The sequence below is a fragment of the Cherax quadricarinatus genome, chromosome 33 (assembly GCF_038502225.1).
Source record: "Cherax quadricarinatus isolate ZL_2023a chromosome 33, ASM3850222v1, whole genome shotgun sequence".
In the NCBI taxonomy this organism is placed as follows: domain Eukaryota; kingdom Metazoa; phylum Arthropoda; class Malacostraca; order Decapoda; family Parastacidae; genus Cherax; species Cherax quadricarinatus.
In genome coordinates this window covers 28,484,545-28,506,443 of record NC_091324.1, presented here as the reverse complement: position 1 = coordinate 28,506,443, position 21,899 = coordinate 28,484,545, and the positions used below count along the sequence as shown (strand labels likewise).

Sequence of the window (21,899 nt, the reverse complement as noted above, 5' to 3'; positions counted from 1 at the left end):
TTCAAATTAAAAAAAAATTACATGAAATGTTTATATCTAAACTGGTGAAGAACACTGTATTAATGATATATTTGTAATAATGCATTCTAAGGAATTCAACTTTCCAAAACATTGTAACTACACTTCAAATAATCTGGTATCAACAATAAATAAGGAAGTACCAAAAACAACAAAAAAAAAAAAAACCATAAAGAATCATTTATTAAATTATTCAGAACAGTTTGATAGTTATAGACATAATTTGAATTTTCTTGCTTTCCAACATTTAGAAACTTATCTTCATCCAAAAGGGTTCCCCTAAATATTTAAGAACTTGTCTAATATAAAGTAAGACGCAAATTTAGGATTAAAATTCCTCCTATGGATGCATCAATGTAAAATATATAACATACTGTATACAGTTACAATTATACACAAACACGTGTATCCACAATATTTACATGGCTGAATGTGAGTATGTCTTCATGACAATATAATATTCATATGCATGCATGTATACATGCAAGTGTGTCTTGATTATATATTAATAGATTGAATCATTAATAATGGAAAAATACTATTTGAAGTATTTTTAATACTGTACTAGCCTTTTTTAAATAATTATTTTCCAACTGTAATTAACCTTAATTTTACAGTTTCTTAATATTCTGTAGAGCTTTGCCTACCGTCAAATTTTCTATATTAAGGATGGATCAGACATTTTTTAATATTCTGACACTGGTCCTAGCAATGGCATGGTGTTACACTGCTGTATGACAAACTAACATGCTCAAATAATTTTTACATACTTTTAATATGCACCTCTCTTATACTCAAGTATTCAGCATGTTTCGTCAAACATTAAGTATAACTTACTAAGCAAAGTATACAGTACATGTATGTGCACGTGTCTGTGTATATATACAAGCATATATACACAAATGCAAAGAAAAAAAAAGTTACAGTAAAATATAAACCTTGTAATTTTCCTGTTCAATACTATAAAAATCAACTCCTTAATGGGTATAAGAAATAGAGCATCCTATTGATAAAAAATGATCATTTCAAATACACAACATTCATGCTGGCAGCCTAGTTCTAATGCCTTGGCAATTTATCTTACAGAACAAGGAAATTGCCTACTATAGGTATTCAGCTCATTCTTACAATCATAAAACACTTTTTCACTTAAGATTCATATCAGATTTGCACTTACAAAATAAAAATTATTCTAGTCATTAAATCTCTATCATCATTCATGATGTGGAATTTTAGAAAATGAAACCTCTTACAAGTGCGATCTCAAAGTCAATACAGAAGTACATATATTGTTGAGACATGCACAACACCCTATGGACACCAGATTTCCATTTCAGACATTGTTTTACCTGTCACCCAAGAGCTAATAATATCTCCCCCTCTTAGCATTCCAGCTATCTCCTCCCCTTCTTGACCTTTTTTCACCTCGTCCACCCCATCCACTACCTCCTCCATAACCACCCCTTCCTCCACCTCCTCTGCTACTATTCCAACCATAGTCCCGACCCCCTCTATAACCTCCATGATCACCACCAGTCTGGTAAGATCCTCTCCCACCACCCCTATTCTGCCGCCAAGTAGATCCAGTATTATCGTGGCTCCTCCATGTTCCTTGTTTCCATGAGCCTCTGTCATCCCAGCCCCCTCTTCGATCAGACCCTCTCCATGGTCCACCTCTTCCTCTGGGCATCCCTCGTCTATTACCAAAATCTCGATTTCTATTTAAGTAGGTTGCTGGTGGATTGAGCGATGCCTGAAACTAAAAAAATTATCATTAATTTACAAGGGTAATGGAATAGAAAATTGTGTGCAGACAAATCAGACTGGTTCAAAGAAAAAATAATTTGTAAAAGAAATTCTGCACTCCTTAAAATACAGTAAAAACATTATTTTTTTTTTTATCTGAAGAGGTGCCTCCTGCCAAGCCAGGGTAACCCAATGAAGAAAAAACATTCACTGTTCATTAAATTGCTGTTTTGCGTAAGTGTGCTGATATCACAATTCAAATTACTTCTCCAAAAATGGGAGGGAAAAGAAAGGGAAATAGAGGGCTTTTATGAATACTGAAATTTTTTTAGTTTCTTTGTTAAAAATTAAATGGAATATTATGGCTCAGGAATATATCTGTTGAAAATATGGGCGAGGAAAAAAAACAGCAAAAGTTTTTGAGCTACGACCAATGTCCAGGAACGTAGCTTGTTTGTAAATGAAGGTTCTACTGTATACAATGAATGCAGCTCATTTATGCACAGGTCAATAGTTGTAAAGTGCTATATGTTTTTAGATTAATTTTTACATTTTCTAAAAAGAAAATATGACCATGTTAATTTTAGCTACACTTTTTTTTTTTTAACAAGTTGGCCATTTCCCACCAAGGCAGGGCAATCCAAAAGAAAGAAAACCCAAAAAGAAAGAAAAAACTTTCATTATCATTCAACACTTTCACCATCACTCATACATAATCACTGTCTTTGCAGTGGCACCCATATACGACAGTTTAGATAGTCACTCCAAACTGTCAATATCCCAAACCCCTCCTTTAAAGTGCAGGCTTTGTACTACTTCCCATTTCCAGGACTTACATCTGGCTAACCGGACATGCATGTAATAATAATAAAAAATAAAGGGCATTTGTTGCAAATAAGAAGCCTCTAATCTCTGTATCTCAGAAATGGTCATAATTTTATTTTTAACTGAACTTTTACCAAAAGCATTGCTTCCTTTAATAATCCTAATTTCTATGGTAAATTTATATACAAAATTAGATAAATTTAACCTGATAATGAATTTAATTTAGATGTTAAAAAAAATATTCAAATGGAAAAACACAAATAATAATTTTCAAAATAGTATAGTTTGGGCACAAAGAGGATAGAGGTGGAAAAGCATGATGCAAAGGGTGTATATATTGGGTGAAAGGCAAGAGTAGGGGGGCTCATGTCAAAAATGGTTGGAGGGAAGGGGTAAAGGAGGCTGAATTACAGGAGCTTCAGCATCCAGCAGGCATGTGTGAGCATGCTAGATAGGAGTGAATGGAAACAACTGGTTTTTTAATGGACATGCAGGCAGAGTATGAACAAGATAACATGAAAGTATTACAGAAAACCAATTAGATGGACTTGAATCCTGGACATGGCAAGAGCAATGCCTGTACTCTGATAGGGTAGGAAAGTTGCAGTTGGAGTGTAGTCTGAATAATCTGAAATGTGGTGTCAGCACAACTGTCACCCTGGTACCCTGCCTTGGCAGGAGATGGCCACTGAGATAAATCAAATTTTTTTAATTAAAGTACAAGAATTTCTAGTTAATGATAAAATACTATATCTGTACTTAAAAAAAAACATCTGTTTTAAATTGTATTATCACCAAACATACCTGAATATTCCACAAAAGTGGCTACTGCTATTATCACATATAACTACCAAAATGGTATTCATTGAGCATCTAAGAAAGAGAACAGAAGGAAAACTAATTAGTAGGAAGGACTGTAATATTACTAACCTGAGAGGAGGTATCCATCTTGAGCAATTCTCGAAGTGCAATTGTAGCATATGAAGATGCTGGTAGTGTCATTTCTAGGATCACAGCTCTGTGTGGACCCTCTGGCAATACAAAAGAAAAATTTGATAGCTCTTTTTTTTTGTTTAATTCTTACACTGTACTACACATTTCAATTATATGAAGTAGAGTAAGCAGACCAATGCACTTGAAAAAAATAATAATAATACAATACATTCATCAACCTTAAGATGAATAAGTTTCATAGTTTAATTTTTTCCACCAACCATTCTTATATTGTCAAAAAAAAAAAGTTCATTTCCATAATGCAACGTACCGCAGTTATATCTGGCATACAGCCTGACTTCCTTTAACGTACATATATTAATAATTCTCTGTGCAGTGCTTCCTGGCTTCTTGGATCTTACCACTCAACACCTGATTCCTTGAACCTCGTTTGCTCAGCACTTGACTACCTGGCCTATATGTACTATACAAGATGTTTCTGTTGTATTTTATGTACTTGATAAAGCCAATATGTGACATAACACTGTGCCAATAAAGACTCCTCTGCAATCAGTGTCTTACTCACCAATAAACACCACATTAATATTACAACCTTTTTATTATTATATGTAAGGGAAAACGCTATACCCACAGAATGCATACAGTACTTGGGAAATGGGAGGCAATTAGGTTCAATCCCAGAAAGGTTAGAACAGGTCTAATTCCCTGGATTGAGAGCCCCTCACCAGCAGAAGGAAATTCCTTAGAAGGGTTCACTTTTCAAACTTAACCAACAAACTTTAAATTAATACTGGATGACATCCAGTTTTAATTTCCATTTTGTAGAGAAATTGTGAATAATTTCAGGATTGGTACTGTGACCCATTCTTGAGGCTCATGGAATGTGTACTATGTTAATCTAGTCATCGAAGCTGAATTCCTAATGAAAATTTTATACTGTACACTAAGCTGTAATATCAGCACAACTTTGGCAAGACAGTATAAAGCAGGGATGGGCAAACGTTTCAGTGCCATCAACTGGGAACTGTACTTGTTTGATAATGCTTGGCTAACAGCTCATGTTTTCAATAGAGGAAAATGAACAAAGTTTTGCTCATTCAGCTGCATATACGTGAGTATATGACTTGATCTTGGTGGGCCGCATGAAAAGCTTTGGCGGGCCACAGTTTGCCCACCCTTGGTATAGAGTGAGTGATGGTAAAAAATGTTCCTTCTTTCTAGGGGTCACCTACCTCAGTGGGAGACAGCCAGTGTTAAATAAAAATAATTGCAAACTGCACCAATTGCATACAGTGAATATAAACCCTACAACACAGATACTGTTATAAATGGAACATCAGATATTAGTGAATTCACTTAAAAGTAAGGAAAATGTGTATTATACTGGTAACATTTTTTTAATATACCAATCACACGTTTATTCATTACAAAGCCTTTTTAAATCTCCATCATTCAGAAGTCTGCATATTAGATGCCCACAAATCTATTCTGTCGAGAGAACACTAAGATACGTTGAGAAGAAAATTTATCATTGGTCACTCAGCTTGGCTATTACAGAATATGGATCTTACCAATACTGCACATATGAACGTAACACTTGATCTAGGTGCAAACACAAATGCAGATACACTGGATATTAGAATAATTTTCTACCTTTTAAGACAAATAAATAATGAGATACGCTTAGTGCACCGAAATATGGAATAGAATACTGCACATCACCCTTCATATATGAGTCAATAACAGTGGGTCAAAGTCTCAAAGCTTAGAGAATTATTAACATGAGATGAAGACTGTAGTGTATTGATCTCACCTTCTAATATATTATCTTTAACCTCAGCACCTCGCAACTTGTCCATATCAGACTGGATGAGTGATTTACTGGGATCTTTGTAGTAACATAGTGTTCCATTGACATTTGTGGGTCGAACAATCAATCGTCGATAGGCTCCACCCACTGCATATGATCTGATCATGAAGAAATATACAAATAAATGAAATAACCATTAACCTTATAATGTGCTCTCATGCAAAGATATTTTTATAGAAATATATAGCGCCTGCACTGTAAAGGAAGGGTGGGGATATTTGTTGTTTAGAGGGTCATTTGAAGTCGTATCAACAGGCATCTGGCAAGACAGTGAGTGTGAATGATGGTGAAAGTTTTTTTAACTAGGTCACCCTGTCTCAGTGAGATAAAGCTAGTGTGTTAACCCTTTGAGGGTCAAGACCCTCACTCCTGAACTCCCACTCAGGATTGAAAAAATAAAGATGTATGTAACCATATTCAGTATTGATAAAAAATATGTCTAGGAGCAACAGTTAATTCTTCAAATGGTAAAAGAAAAAGCAATGTGCTACCAACAGATGAAAAGATGGGAATAATTGGTTAGCGAATGTTGCCAATGAGTATAGGGCTGGATAAAGTAGATGCATAAAATCAAAGTGAAAATTATGAGGTTTACCACAAATCAAGACAACAGAGCATCAGAGTGGTACAATAAAGCCAACAAAACATTTTTTAGGGATATGGATGATGGTATGTATGCATGTTTTAGACACTTAACACAGAGAAAGTACTGGTATTATGCAAGGAACTCAAGGCAGCAGCTGAGAAATTGGTTTCCCTCCCATGCAGAACTTATTTTAAGGCAAGTGATGGCTGGGCTGGAAAATATAAAGACATACATAGCATTAAAAGTAGACTAATTACTGGTGAAGCTTAAGTTCAGATTCAGACTAATAACCTTCTCAGGCTAAAATTAAAATATTACATTTATGAGAATAACTTACACTTTTATTCAAATTTGCCATGTTAATGAGACTAGGCTGAATTAGAGAAGTTTATTAGTAACACTAACACTATTTCTAATAAATTAGACGAGACTGCTAAAACATAAACTAAGGAAAGACTATCATCCTTATTATGCACCAAATCCTTTGATACCCTAAGATTAAGAAAGTAGTCATGGAGAAAGTTGTAAAACCCACAGTCCTAAGGAAATGTGGGGACAAACTACCTTTATTTTATCATAAAGTGCAGCAACTATCCAGTTTACATGTAATATAGTTATAAACTGATTATACATATTTCTATGAAGAGGTTACAGAGTATCATGAATATCACGAAGAACTAGTGAAGCTAAAGAACTGTTAACATTAGACAGTGCCCCTGCTTACCCAAATGTTGCTATTTTAACCTTAACCCTTAAACTGTCCAAACATAGATCTACGTTTGCTTGCGTAGCGCTCCGAACATAGATCTATGTTTTTTTTATTTTCTTTCTTAGGGAGAAAATCAAGGTTGGAGCGCTACGCGTGCAAACGTAGATCTACGTTTGGACAGTTGAAGGGTTAAAGGATGGTTAATAAAAAATGGCCTGGCCACGGACTGGGCTGTGGGGGCACTGGCCCCAGAAATCCCCTCCAGGTATACCTATTTCACCTAATCAATGGATCATGGCATTATCTACAAAACTAAAAGTCGTATAAAAATTGTTTAGAGTTTTTGATAATTCTACATTCTGATGAAGGGGGAACCAAAGCAGGAATAATACAGAAGAGAAAACACTTGACAAAATGTGATGAAGGGGGAGCCAAAGCAGGGATAATACAGAGGTGAAAACACTTGACAAAATGAAAAGTTACACAACTAGGAAGCTATCTGCAACTGAGACAAAGTTTTAAGTGAGAATTAAGACTGCTTTGAGGAACAATTGCCACAATTATGGACCTAGCATACTATTTACATTGATGTTTAAAAAACTTGTGGCTAATAACTGATTTATGGTAATTTTTTTTTAAACAAGTCGGCTGTCTCCCATTGAGGCAGGGTGACATATTTGGGTCGTATTAAATATGGTACAATCTTTTGCGATATAGCACTGAATTTACATTTACATTTAACCTCTGAAGTGTAATGGGCAGTCAATTATAAAAAGCCTCTTTCCGATGTTAGTATGAATCAGCTTCAAAAATTTTCAACTTATCTTCAAGAAAGGAGCACATTCTCAGCTAGTTATAGCATTTCTTAAACACTCATTTCATACAGCAGTAGTACTTACAAGTTGCATAGGTGTGCCAGAAGAACCAATATGTCATTTGGGTATTTCAATCCAACCTACTGATAATAAAAAACACAAAAGCACGCTTTTGTAAAACATCCTCAACCATTAAAGTTCATATATAATTTATATAAAAACCACTAAACTCGTGTAGGTCATTGGAGAAGGAAAGAGATAGTAATCAAAGTATGGTCGAGGAGGAGGAGGAGGAGGAGGATAAGGAGGAGGATAAAGAGGAGGAGGATAAGGAGGAGGAAGATAAGGAGGAGGATGATGATAAGGAGGAGGAGGATAAGGAGGAGGAGGAGGATAAGGAGGAGGAGGATGGTAAGGAGGAGGAAGAGGATGATGAGGATGATAAGGAGGAGGAGGAGGAGGAGGATGATAAGGAGGATGATGATGATAAGGAGGAGGAGGATAAGGAGGAGGAGGAGGATAAGGAGGAGGAGGATAAGGAGGAGGAGGAGGATAAGGAGGAGGAAGAGGATAAGGGGGAGGAGGATAAGGAGGAGGAGAATAAGGAGGAGGAGGAGAAGGATAAGGATGATGATAAGGAGGAGGAGGAGAAGGATAAGGATAAGGAGGAGGATATGGATAGGGCGTTCTGCTTGAAGGACAGGAGTAGGAGACAGAGAGTTTGCTTTCCTGGGGCTGGGATGGAGGATATTGTTAGCCGTCTGGATGACATCATGAGAGGTAATGGGAGCAATCCTATTATCTGTCTCAGTGCTGGAGGCAACGATGTTGGCAGACGTAGGAGTGAGGACCTGATTAGCAGGTATAGGTCAGCAATAGAAATAATTAGAAGTAAGGGTGGGAACCCTCTCATATGTGGTATTTTGCCAAGGAGGGGAGTTGGAAGTGAATGGTTGTCCAGGGCAATTGGTGTCAATTGCTGGCTGGACAAATACTGTAAGGAAAATGCGGTAACATTCATTGACAACTGGGACCTCTTCTATGGCAGAAATGACATGTATGCTAGGGATGGGGTTCACTTATCTAGGTGTGGGGTGGAAGCACTGGCAACTGCAGTGGAGGGAGCAGTTAGGACTTTAAACTAGGAATAGTTAGTGGTATGGGTTTTGGCAGGAAAACAGTGAAGTCCCAGTGTAGTAATATTACGAGTTCTAGGGAAACTAGTAATAATAAGAACGAGATAGATATTGAAAAGCCAGGGACCTTGGGTGATAAGGACAGTAATAGGTTTAGTAGGAAAATAGAAATGAGCAGGAAGGGTAAAGAGAAAGGAGAGTCTTTCAATGTTTATTATGCTAATTGCCGTAGTGCTAGGAATAAGATGGACGAGTTGAGATTAGTTGCTAGTGTAGGTAACATTGATGTATTTGCCTTAACTGAGACGTGGTTTAATTCAAAAAGTCGGGACATGCCTGCGGAATGTCATATTCAGGGTTTTAAATTGTTCCAAGAAGATAGAAGTATTGGGAGGGGGGGTGGGGTGGCATTGTATGTCCGAGATCGCTTGAACTGTTGCATAAAAACGGGTATTAAGTCTGAAGTAACACATACAGAGTCTGTTTGGATAGAATTTTCAGAGGGGCATGAAAAACTGATTTTAGGAGTGATATACCGTCCCCCTAACTTAGATAGGGACCAAGGGAAACTACTATGGGAGGAAATTGTTAAGGCCACAAGGCACGATAATGTAGTAATTCTAGGAGACTTTAACTTTAGTCATGTTGATTGGAATTTCTTGACTGGGAATTTAGAATCGTACGACTTCTTAGAAGTATTTCAGGATTGTTTTTTGAAGCAGTTTGTGACAGAACCTACAAGGGGAAATAACCTGCTTGACTTAGTTATGGCAAACAATGAATCCCTTGTTAATAATTTAGAAATTTCAGAGGAACTGGGTGCTAGCGACCACAAGTCAATTACATTTAGCATTGAATGGAAGTACGATAGTAGCGATAACTCAGTAACAGTCCCAGATTTTCGCTTAGCAGATTACGACGGGCTTAGAGAACACTTATCATCTGTTGACTGGGGTAACGAAGAGAGCTATCAATATGACAGTTTTCTGAACACTATACATGCTGCTCAAAGAGCGTTTATCCCATATAAAGAAATTAGATCAAATAGAAATGACCCAAAATGGATGAATAATAGGCTCAAATATCTACTAGGGCATAAGAAAGGAATTTATAGGCGTATCAAAAGAGGTGAGGGTCATCTTATGAATCAGTATATTGACATTAAGAGGGACATTAAAAAGGGGATAAGAAAAGCTAAAAGGGACTATGAAATTAAAGTTGCTAGGGATTCTAAAACTAACCCAAAAAGTTTTTTCCAGGTCTATAGAACAAAAGTTAGAGATAAGATAGGTCCCCTTAAAAATAACTATGGGCACCTTACTGACAATGAGAATGAAATGTGCTTGATTTTAAATAATTATTTTCTCTCAGTTTTTACACAGGAAGACACTAACAATATTCCAGTAATTAATTTTTACAGTGGGCTAGAAGAAGATAAATTATGTAACATCACAGTCACTAGTGAGATGGTTGTGAGGCAGATAGACAGACTGAAGCAAAATAAGTCGCCGGGTCCTGATGAGGTTTTTTCAAGGGTTCTTAAGGAATGCAAAATGGAACTCTGTGAACCATTAACTAATATTTTTAATTTATCTCTTCAAACAGGTGTAGTGTCTGATATGTGGAAGATGGCTAATGTAATTTCCTATTTTTAAAACAGGGGACAAGTCGTTACCGTCAAATTACCGCCCAATAAGCCTGACCTCAATTGTAGGCAAATTACTAGAGTCAATTATAGCTGAGATTATAAGAAGCCATCTCGATAAGCATAGCTTGATTAATGATACTCAGCATGGATTCACAAGAGGCCGGTCTTGTCTAACTAATTTATTAACTTTCTTCAGTAAAGCTTTTGAGGCTGTTGACCACAATAAAGAATTTGATATTATTTACTTAGATTTTAGTAAGGCTTTTGATAGAGTTCCGCACCATAGACTGTTAAAGAAAGTGGCAGCTCATGGCATTGGGGGAAAAGTGCTCTCGTGGATCGAGTCATGGCTCACTGACAGGAAGCAGAGAGTGTCCATAAATGGGGTTAAATCCGAGTGGGGATCTGTAACAAGTGGCGTTCCACAGGGATCAGTCTTGGGCCCGTTGTTATTTATAATATATATCAATGATCTTGATGAGGGAATTACTAGTGATATGAGCAAATTCGCTGATGACACAAAGATAGGTAGGATAATTGATTCAAACGTAGATGTTAGGGAACTTCAGGAGGATTTAAACAAACTCTATTCTTGGTCAGAAAAGTGGCAGATGCAGTTCAATGTAGATAAATGCAAGGTTCTGAAGCTTGGGAGTGCCCATAACCCTAGTACTTATAAATTAAATGATGTAGAACTTAGCCATACAGATTACGAAAAGGACTTGGGGGTTATGGTGAGCAGCAACCTTAAACCAAGACAGCAATGCCTAAGCGTACGTAATAAGGCAAATAGATTACTGGGATTTATATCAAGAAGTGTAAGCAACAGAAGTCCAGAGGTCATACTGCAGCTTTATACATCATTAGTAAGGCCTCACCTTGATTATGCAGCTCAGTTCTGGTCTCCGTATTACAAAATGGACATAAATTCGTTAGAAAACATTCAGCGTAGGATGACTAAATTAATACATAGCATCAGAAATCTTCCTTATGAAGAAAGATTGAAGACTCTTAAGTTACATTCACTTGTTAGACGAAGAATGAGGGGAGACCTGATCGAAGTGTATAAGTGGAAGATAGGTATTAATAAAGGGGATATTAATAAGGTCTTGAGGATGTCTCTCCAAGAGAGAACGCGCAGTAATGGATTTAAATTAGATAAGTTTAGATTTAGAAAGGACATAGGAAAGTATTGGTTTGGAAATAGGGTAGTTGATGAGTGGAACAGTCTACCTAGTTGGGTTATTGAGGCTGGGACTTTGGGTAGTTTCAAATCTAGGTTGGATAAGTACATGAGTGGGAGGGGTTGGATTTGAGTGGGACTTTCACATCAGAGCTTATTTCTTGGGTGGCATTGAAAATTGGGTTGGGCAAATGTTTTGTTAGTGGGATGAATTGTAAAGGACCTGCCTAGTATGGGCCAGCAGGCCTCCTGCAGTGTTCCTCCTTTCTTATGTTCTTATGATAAGGAGGATGAGGATAAGGAGGAGGAGGATAAGGAGGAGGAGGAGGAGAAGGATAAGGAGGAGGAGGAGGATGAGGAGAATAAGGAGGAGGAGGAGGAGGAGGAGAATAAGGAGGAGGAGGAGGATAAGGAGGAGGATGAGGAGGATAAGGAGGAGGAGGATAAGGAGGAGGAGAAGGATAAGGAGGAGAAGGATAAGGAGGAGGAAGATAAGGAGAAGGAGGATAAGGAGGAGGAAGATAAGGAGGAGGAGGATGATAAGGAGGAGGAGGAGGAGGAGGAGGATGATGATGATGAGGATGAGGAGGAGGATGAGGATGATGAGGATGATAATGATGAGGATGATGATGATGAGGATGATGAGGATGATGATGAAGAAAGGGGAAGGCATGAAGAGGGAAGGATTGGGTGGATGAGAGTGGGTGGGGTGGGGAGGAGAGAAGAGTGAAGAGGAGAGGTGCATAAATGAGAGGACAGGAGGGAAAGGATTAGAGTAAGGAAGGAAAGAGGTTTCTGGAGAAGAGAGAAAAAGGAGGGGATGATCACACAACATGATGATACTACGAAACATTAAGCTGCGGCAACTCTCACCATAAAGGTACTCACTTGACTCGGTGCTTCAGGGCTTCAAAAGACAAGCCATCAGCCTCCAATAATTCAGCATACCAGTCTTTAATTTCACTCTCAGGATACATTACACTATAGCCAGGCAGTGGCAAAAGGACCTGAAACATGTGGGCTTTTGTAAATTTTGAGGAAACCCTGACAAAGACATGGGATGAAACACATATATTACATATACATGTATTTGAAAAGGAAACACTTTTGATATTACTTACATTATCACTGATGACTGCACAATTGATATTTCAAGTTCCATATCCGTATTTTTGCATATATTCAAACTATTATCAACATAACTCATTTTTCTGCTCTAATGTTGAAACTAGTATTTTTTTAACACACTGGCTGACCCCCACCGAGGCAAGGTCACCCAAAAAGAAGAAACGTTTTCACTATAACTGTCTTGCCAGAGGGGTACCAATATTACAGTTGAAAACTGCAAAATCCCCACCCCTCCTTCAAGAGTGCAGGCACTGTACTTCCCACCTCCATGATTTAAGTCCAGCTAATTGATTAAAACTTTTTTTTTTTCAACAAGTCGGCCATCTCCCACTGAGGCAGGGTGACCCAAAAAGAAAGAAAATCCCCAAAAAACAAAATACTTTCATCATCATTCAACACTTTCACCTCACACATAATCACTGTTTTTGTAGAGGTGCTCAGAACACAACAGTTTAGAAGCATATACGTATAAAGATACACAACATATCCCTCCAAACTGCTAATATCCCAAAACCCCTCCTTTAGAGTGCAGGCATTGTACTTCCCATTTCCAGGACTCAAGTCCGGCTATATAATGGAATTAATTCAAGACAGGCAATAAAAAATTAAGAAGTGGGCCAAATAACTGAAGTTCCTCTCATACAAACACACATGCACTGTAATGACACTTACATCTGAAATATCTGCTGTCTCTGCCTCTTCTTTTGTCAAAAAGCATAGATCTGGAGTTTTATTGCCATTTGTTTCTTCGCCCTCAATGTCTGCCTTTGCCTCTTGATCGGCTGCCTCCCCTTCTGAAATGTGACTGTCATTACTCTCGTCTTCAATTACTTCTAATGGCAGGGTTTTAACTTTCGCCCAATACTTCCCTAATTCTTCTTCAGCTTTCCTCTTGCTTTCTCTTACCACTCTTTTAGCTCTCTGCTTTGCTTCTTGATATCTTTTCTGGCGCTCTTTCCGCTCCTCTTCACTCACGCCTTCCGTCTGCATTTTCAAATAATAAGCTTCTTTTTTTTCTTGCACAGCCTTCGTTACTTCAGCGTTCCACCAATGCGTACCCACCTTCTCACTATTGGAGCCTTCGTTATTGAATGGTGTTGTAACTGGCAACTCTGGAGAAGACACCAGCCTTGATGATGACACTGAGAAATAGTTTTAAACTGAAAGTAAATGACAGAAAGCAGCTGACTGAATAGTGGACTGCTGTATTAGCTAACGTTTGACCATGCAAAGATAGTTGAGCGTTTAATGTGCCAAAAGCCTCGGTATTCTTTGCAAATAATAAATTTACATAAGACCCCCACCCTTGCTTTGCAAATGCAAAGCCAGAAGAAAACTGCACATCATGAAGAGTAACCTACAATGACCAGAAACTCCCACAAAAATGGGGTGGAACAAAGACATGAAAGCAAACCTATCTTGGACTACGTTTCACTTTACTATAAGTTTGTAAAGTCCTAACATAAAGCATTGCTAGAACTTAGATTCACCATCATAGTGAGTAGAGAAATGTTATACAGCCTCGTCGTGATGTACATAAGCAGGTTTAATGTCTCCAGTTAGGTTTGAGTTGGTTTTGAAAAAACGAGATGTGAAAGGCGTGTTGCAAAACTGAATATTCTCCTATTCAGTCTGTTCTATGTTAAATAGTATAACTATTATTTACAGTTCCCTTTCTTATTCCATTTTCTAATTACTAGCCTAATTCTGTTCATGTTGATGAATGGTTAAGATGGTAATTGACGAAGTTAAAGTGAGGAAATGTCTAGAAGCAGCAGTTAAAGACACAGCATCAAATAGAACTCAGAACCTTTCAACATAACACCAGCTCAAGTAATTTATTCTCCAATAACTAGACCCATCCATCAACAAGTCCATTCCCAAATATCTGAACACATTCGCTTCCTCTACGAGTCCTCATTTCAATATGATATCCAATCTTTCATTACTTTAATCATTTGTTACCCTCACTACCAAATTCATCCACCAACTTTTGCAACTTCTCTTCAGAATCTTCCAAAAACAGTGTCATTGGCAAAGAGCAACTGTGACAACTCCCATTTTGTAGTAGATTCTGCATATTTTAATCCAACCCTTTTCTCTAGCATTTGCTTCTTTTACAACCCCATTTTTATGTTAAAAAACCATGGTGACATCACGCATCCTTGCTGGAAAATAATCTCTCTCTCCCCCATGTACCCTAACCTGAGTCTCACTATCCTTATAAAAACTCCTAACTTCTTTCAGTAACCTATCACCTATTCCATAATACACTTGCAACATCTACAACATTACTCCCCTATTTACCTTATCATCATATACCTTTACCTCAATACTTATATGCATCAATGTAAATGCTTAGTCTACACATCTCCTACCCTTCCTAAGCCTCCTTGTTCATCTATGATCCTGCTCTTCATCTTGCCCTTAATTCTTTCAATAATAACTACCATACAATTTACCTGGTATACTCAACAAATTTTTTTTTAATACACTGGCCATCTCCCACCTAGGCATGGTGACCCAAAAGAAGAAAGAAACACTTTCACCATCACTCACACATCTGCAGAGGTGTGCAGATACGACAGTTCAGATGTCACTCCAAACAGCAAATATCCCAAACTCCTCCTTTTAAAGTGCAGGCATTGTACTTCTCACCTTCAGAACTCAAGTCTGACTAACCAGTTTCCCTGAATCCCTTCACAAAATATTACCCTGCTCACACTCCAAACAGCTCATCAAGTCCTAAAAACCATTTGTCTCCACTTACTCCTATCTAACATGCTCACACATGCCTGCTGTATGTGCAAGCCCCTTTCACACAAAACCTCTTTTAACCCCTCCCTCCATCATTTCCTAGGACAACCCATACCCCTCATTCCCTCCACTACAGACTTATACACCCTTCAAGTCATCCTATTTTGCTTCAGGTCACCCTGCCTCGGCGGAAGACGGCCAGCATGTTAAAAGAAAAAATATGTTACCCTCCAAAAATATGCAAGGAGAAGGGGTTACTATCTCCTTGTTTCCAGAATTTTATTTGCCTTTTATGACATGCATGACTTTGGGAAAAAGGATTTTTTCCACTTCCCCATGGATTTTTTTTTTAATAAGTCAGCCATCTCCTACCGAGGCAGGGTGACCCCAAAAAAAAAAAGAAAATCCCCAAAAAGAAAATACTTTCATCATCATTCAACACTCTGACCTCACTCACACATAATCACTGTTTTTGCAGAGGTGCTCAGAATACAACAGTTTAGAAGCATATATGTATAAAGATACACAACATATCCCTCCAAACTGCCAATATCCCAAACTCCTCCTTTAAAGTGCAGGCATTGTACTTCCCCATGGATATGAACAGAAAATAAATAAGAACAAGAACTATTAAGAAAATAGAAGGAAACTCAGATGGGTGTGCATACATATATGTGTACATGCATGTGTAGTGTGACCAAGTGTAAGTGGAAGTCGCAAGACATAACTGTTATCTTGCATGTTTATGAGACTGAAAGAAAAGACACCAGCAATCCTACCACTGTGTAAAACAATAACAGGTTTCTGTTTCACACTAATCTGGCAGGACAGTGGTACCACCCTGGGTGGTCCATATTATGCAATTTCCTGTGTGTGTATATTGCCTAGAATGCCAACTATGCAGAACTGTCATCTCGATACTTCGAGTCATCATCATTAGTCTCAAGTTCCATAATAAAGATAAATACAAAACGTGCTACGCTAACCTTCTTCATCAGTTTTGTCCCCCTTCCGACGAACTATATCTCCTGGCAGAACCTTAAGGCCGTATTTCTCAATACGCCGAGATGCTACAATGTTCCACAAGTAGCTCTGGTATGCATGGAGATAAAGTAACCGTGTATTGCGAGGAATCTGTGAGGGAAGAAAATCTTTGCATTAAATTAAATCTTGCTTTAATCTTAAGTTCTTCCTTCAAGGGGTTATTTAGTCAGGTCAACTGAATACGTATTTACTTACAGTGTGCATAGGATAAATAGTATACAGCAACTTGTTACAGAACTGATTTAAAAACCATCCCCAGCATTAAAAAAAACAAAAAAAAAAAAAAAAAAAGTTGTCTTAATGGAGTTAGTTGTATACAGGCCATTCTTCATTACAAATAAAATTAACATTTAAACTGTGGTAGTTCATGAAGAAAATAACAGAACAAGGTTGTTCCTAAGGTAGAGGTAAACAGTTGTTTTTAGCCTTACACGATCAAGTGCTCCTACAAGGTCATTCCTTTGTAGCTGAACAAGGCCAGTCAGGAGCTGAGCCTCAACTGATGATTCCCATCCTTTGGGAAGTGATTTAAGAGCTGCTTCTGCATCTCCAGTTTCTTTCCAAGTGATGCGACACCGGTTAAGTTCAGGAATATCATTCTCACGTGGAGCAAGTATGAGGTTAACAGCCTGTTGAACAAAATTTAAGTTTATAATGATGTAATAAATGACTACTGTAAGTTATATTAGAAATACTACATAGAGCAAAGAAATCAAGGTATCTGTCACGAAAATGCTTAGACAAGACGGATGGATACAGTAACATGCTTACCTTTCAATGAGGGCAAATCAGAAATCAAAGACAGGATATAATCATCACCTTATACTTCTGAAACTTCAATGATGATTTCAAGATGTGACCCTGTCTGATAATGGATACTGAGTATATGAAAGTAAAGCAAGTAATTTGTTAGAAGACTTTATGGGAAGCATTTGAATCAGCATTCTATCTCTACTCCTTAGCATATTCTTGTCTTTAGCTTGTATACAAACTTGAATAACATCCCTTTTTTTTTATAACTTAGCCTTTACTGCATGAAGATCCTAAAATAATTTACCACAGTATTTTCTACAGAGTAACTTACCTTTCATTACATGATACATTTGGTGTTATTTAAAACCAGATATTATTATTCCTGAAAAGCATATTGAGTACAGTAATATGACAAAATGATGCTGATGTTAAGAGGCAGATACATGGAGGGTGAGCACAAGAAAAAAAAAACATAATTGGTGTTTTAGTTAAGAAGTCACTGAGTGAATCTTCACAAACGTGGGATTTTCAGAGGCATAGATTTCTTAAGGGTATCAGGTCATTAAAAAAAATTGTCGAAAATAATGTTCATCTGAGTCTAGTGTGCCTAATATAGTCATTTTCCCAATCATACTACCTACCTACCCACTCTTTCAACTTTCCTGTCCTCCACATATTCTTATTATATCATATTCACTTTAACATTTTCCCATCATCTTATAATCTTCATTATTACTCAATCTTCCTATGACTACACACTTTTTTTTTTCAACAAGTCAGCCATCTCCCACTGAAGCAGGATGACCCAAAAAGAAAATACTTTCATCATCATTCAACACTTTCACCTCACTCATAAATAATCATTGTCTTTGCAGAGGCTTTCAGATATGACAGTATAGAAGCCCCTCCAAACTGTCATTATCCCAGACCCAGACCCAGGACTCAAGTCCGGCTAAATTTATAATAACCGGACACATTACACCACATTAACAAATAAATAAACACTTCAACTGTAAAAATATATTACTGATGCAACAAAAAATAAAATGCAACTAAAAATGGAAAACCATACCTGTTGCCAATTGCTCTTCAAAAGTTCTCGACCAATAACGTATGTTGGGATGGTGGTAGTACCAAACCGCTGAGTTCCATAGTAATTAATAAAGCCAGTAGTCTTCAAAGATTCAATTGCAGATGTTATTACTTCATCAGTTCCCTTCACTTCTCTGTTAAAAATCATCAGTTCATTACTACATCGGTGTAGACCGAGTCCAAACATGCCATGTATGTCATGAACCATTACCTCTAGTAGGGTTGTGCCTAAGTACTGGTACTGGTGGTATTGGCTAATTTTAATGGTACTACTCGGTATCAGCAGTGGTGGGTATTGGTCAATTTTTATGGTATCAGTATCAGCCACCCCGCCTCGGTGGGATACGGCCAGTGTGTTGAAAAAAAGAAGAAAGAAAGATCAGCCTAATGCCGAGGATCAGTAGTGACAAAAATTCTGGTATATAGGCATCGCCAAAATTTTGGTATTATCCCATCCCTAATTTCTACAAAAATTATCTTAAGAATAAACATAGCAGCATATTGACCAATGGTTAACACAATGATGATTTTGTTACCATAAGGTACAGTATATACAGTACATATGTAACACAATTATTTTTTTTTAACACATCGGCCATTTCCCACAGAGGCAGGGTGACCCAAAAAGAAAAAAAAAACTTTCATCATCATTCAACACTTTCATCATCATTCATACATAATCAATGTCTTTGCAGAGGTGCTCATATATGACAGTTTAGATGTACCTCCAAAATGCCAATACCCCAAACCCCTCCTTTAAAGTGCAGGCATTGTATTTCCAATTTCCAGGACTCAAGTCCTGTTCACTGTACTGGAATGATCAAAACCCCCAATGTGTAAGAAGTCTCATAATTATCCTACATGTTACATGTGTGTCTATGTTCCACAGTTAGTCAGAATTGTTTCACCTAGTACAGTACTTGTCCCAACGTATATTAAACTAAACTACTGCATTTTAGTTATAAATTGTCACAATAATAAAAATCGGATACCTTTCACTTAGAAAATAAATACAATCAAGACAAACCTCAAAACAACTCTAAAGTGATTCCCTCGGAGCTGACCCAATTTCTGAGGGGTAGGTCGAAAACGAAAGTTGCCAAGTTCAATTCCCCTGTGATTCTTAGTTGCATGCCAAAGTTTATGAGGAGCAACCTAAAAAAAAAAAAAATCAGACTGAAATACAGTATACAGCATTTGAATCATATACATTTTGTCATTATAATTTCCATCCAGAATATTTAAAGCAATATGAATGGGTATAGTAGTATGAAAGATGTAAGTCAAAAAGCAGGAAAGAGGTTGCCGAGATTTTTTGGTCACAGACAAAATGAACCTAGATTGGATATTACAGTGTTGCTGAAATGAAGAACAAAAACGCACAATACCATAACTGGAACAATACACAAATAACCCGCACTAAGAAGAGAGGAGCTTACAACGGCATTTTGGTCCAACTTGGACCATTTACAAAGTCACAGTTAGTGTGACTTTGTAATGGTCCAAGTCAGACCAAAATGCCATCGTAAGCTCCTCTCTCTTTGTGCAGGTTATCTGTGTATTGTTGAAATGGCAAAAGCAGAGTACTGAAAAGGTACAGATTCTAAGAAAAATGCATAAAAAAACAAAACAATGTACAGCACTACTTACTCGACTTACAGATACAAGCTGACTTGTCTTGGCACGTCTGTCTTTGGTTCCAGCATAACAAAAATTGTTAGGTTTTACCCTGGAATACACAAAATTAAAAATATTACACAAAACTTAAACAATTACTCTAACAATAACTTTCCATAATGAACTAACCCATATATTACTTGTACTGTATTCTAAAAACCGAAATATGATTCCACTCCAGCTATCTCTTAAATACTAAGAGCACAGTTTTATCTGTTATAAATACAGTAAATCATCCATTATCCAGCTGCTATCTTTTATCTGGCATCTACCATTACAATTTATCTGTTAGCTATGTAGTGTACTGCCTATTCCTGAGGTCACTGATTTCATATACTATGTTAGGTTTCTGAGGCCTACACCCTCAGGAATAGGCAATACACAATTATAGCAGACAGTTTGGATAAGTTGTAATTGTTTTACATGATGGTAGGATTGCTGGTGTCCTTTTTTCTGTCTCATACACATGCAAGATTTTAGGTACGTCTGCTACTTCTACTTACACTTAGGTCACACTACACATACATGTACAAGCATATATATACACACCCCTTTGAGTTTTCTTCTATTTTCTTTCTAGTTCTTGTTTATTTCCTCTTACCTCCATGGGGAAGTGGAGCAGAATTCTTCCTCCGTAAGCCATGTGTGTTGTAAGAGGCGACTAAAATACCAGGAGCAAGGGGCTAGTAACCCCTTCTCTTGTATATATTACTAAATGTAAAAGGAGAAACTTTCATTTTTCCTTTTGGGCCACCCCACCTCAGTGGGATACAGCCGGTGTGTTGAAAGAAAGAAAAGTTTGGCTAAGTACCTAGCAAAATTACTAGGTTCCATTAACAGCATCCATCTTAAACATTCAGAGAGCTTACTAGAATAAAGGATTTATATATATAAAAAATCTAGGTAGTAGGTTGGTAGACAGCAACTGCCCAGGGAGGTACTACCGTTCTGCCAAGTGAGTGTAAAACGGAAACCTGTAATTGTTTTACACGATGGTAGGATTGCTGGTGTCTTTTTTCTGTCTCATAAACATGCAAGATTTCAGGTACGTCTTGCTACTTCTACTTACACTTAGGTCACACTACACATACATGTACAGGCATATATATACACGCCCCTCTGGGTTTTCTGCTATTTTTTTCTAGTTCTTGTTCTTGTTTATTTCCTCTTATTTCCATGGGGAAGTGGAACAGAATTCTTCTTCCATAAACCATGCGTGTTGTAAGAGGCGGCTAAAATGCCGGAGGCAAGGGGCTAGTAACCCCTTCTCTTGCATAAATTACTAAATTTAAAAAGAGAAACTTTCGTTTTTCTTTTCGGGCCACCCTGCCTCAGTGGGATACGGCCGGTTTGTTGAAAGAAAAGATATATAAAAAACAAGAAACTTGCCAGTCTTGAAGTTGTTTCCCCTGGTTACCAGTGCCTATGCACTAAGCAATCAACCTTCTATTTAGAATAGTTACTAGCTATCTCAATCCACTTATGGATCCATCCATCTTGTAATCCACTTAGGTATCCATCCATCTTACAAAAATTCTTAATGCAGCCCACAACAGGAATGCTGTTTCAACCTTTTTCACCATAAAAGAACTGACCAGATTAAAAAACAATCATTCAAAAACAGAAAATGCTGGTGTATACTTCATCTTAGGCAATACTTGACAAAATATACATTGGAAAACTTAAAGCATACAGATAATGGAACAGAAGCATGCACATCACATACAAAACACCAATAATGCTTTCATCATACAAAGAGATGGACACATCCATCATATGAAACTGATCAGCAAGGAGATAAATATAGATGTGAATGTTTAGAATCTGCTTTAATCAGCACATCTAGTAAGATTTCAGAAAATTAAAGTTTTCAAATTGCAAAACTGTTGGCACACTTATTCCTTTAAAAAAAGATCTGAAACATGCAAGACTACAAACAGACCCACATCTCTATACAA

At 37.3% G+C, this 21,899-nt stretch overlaps 1 protein-coding gene across 4 annotated transcripts in view; it reads right to left on the bottom strand.

The window, feature by feature from the left end:
* Window positions 1–183: 183 nt before the first annotated feature.
* Window positions 184–21,899, bottom strand: part of LOC128693933 (pseudouridylate synthase 7 homolog) — a 39,740-nt gene continuing 18,024 nt past the window's right edge. For 2 of the 4 annotated variants that reach the window (XM_053783836.2, XM_053783837.2), the window contains exons 7-16: window positions 19,915–19,993; window positions 19,292–19,419; window positions 18,245–18,398; window positions 16,851–17,048; window positions 16,362–16,509; window positions 13,291–13,760; window positions 12,379–12,497; window positions 5,357–5,511; window positions 3,520–3,620; window positions 184–1,777 (exon numbers count right to left, since the gene is read on the bottom strand). In XM_053783836.2, coding sequence (XP_053639811.1) covers window positions 1,382–1,777; window positions 3,520–3,620; window positions 5,357–5,511; window positions 12,379–12,497; window positions 13,291–13,760; window positions 16,362–16,509; window positions 16,851–17,048; window positions 18,245–18,398; window positions 19,292–19,419; window positions 19,915–19,993 — 1,948 coding nt within the window. In that variant the 3' untranslated portion in view covers window positions 184–1,381. The remainder of the gene's footprint in view (window positions 1,778–3,519; window positions 3,621–5,356; window positions 5,512–12,378; window positions 12,498–13,290; window positions 13,761–16,361; window positions 16,510–16,850; window positions 17,049–18,244; window positions 18,399–19,291; window positions 19,420–19,914; window positions 19,994–21,899) is intronic. The other 2 variants (XM_053783839.2, XM_053783840.2) reach the window with 2 other exon arrangements.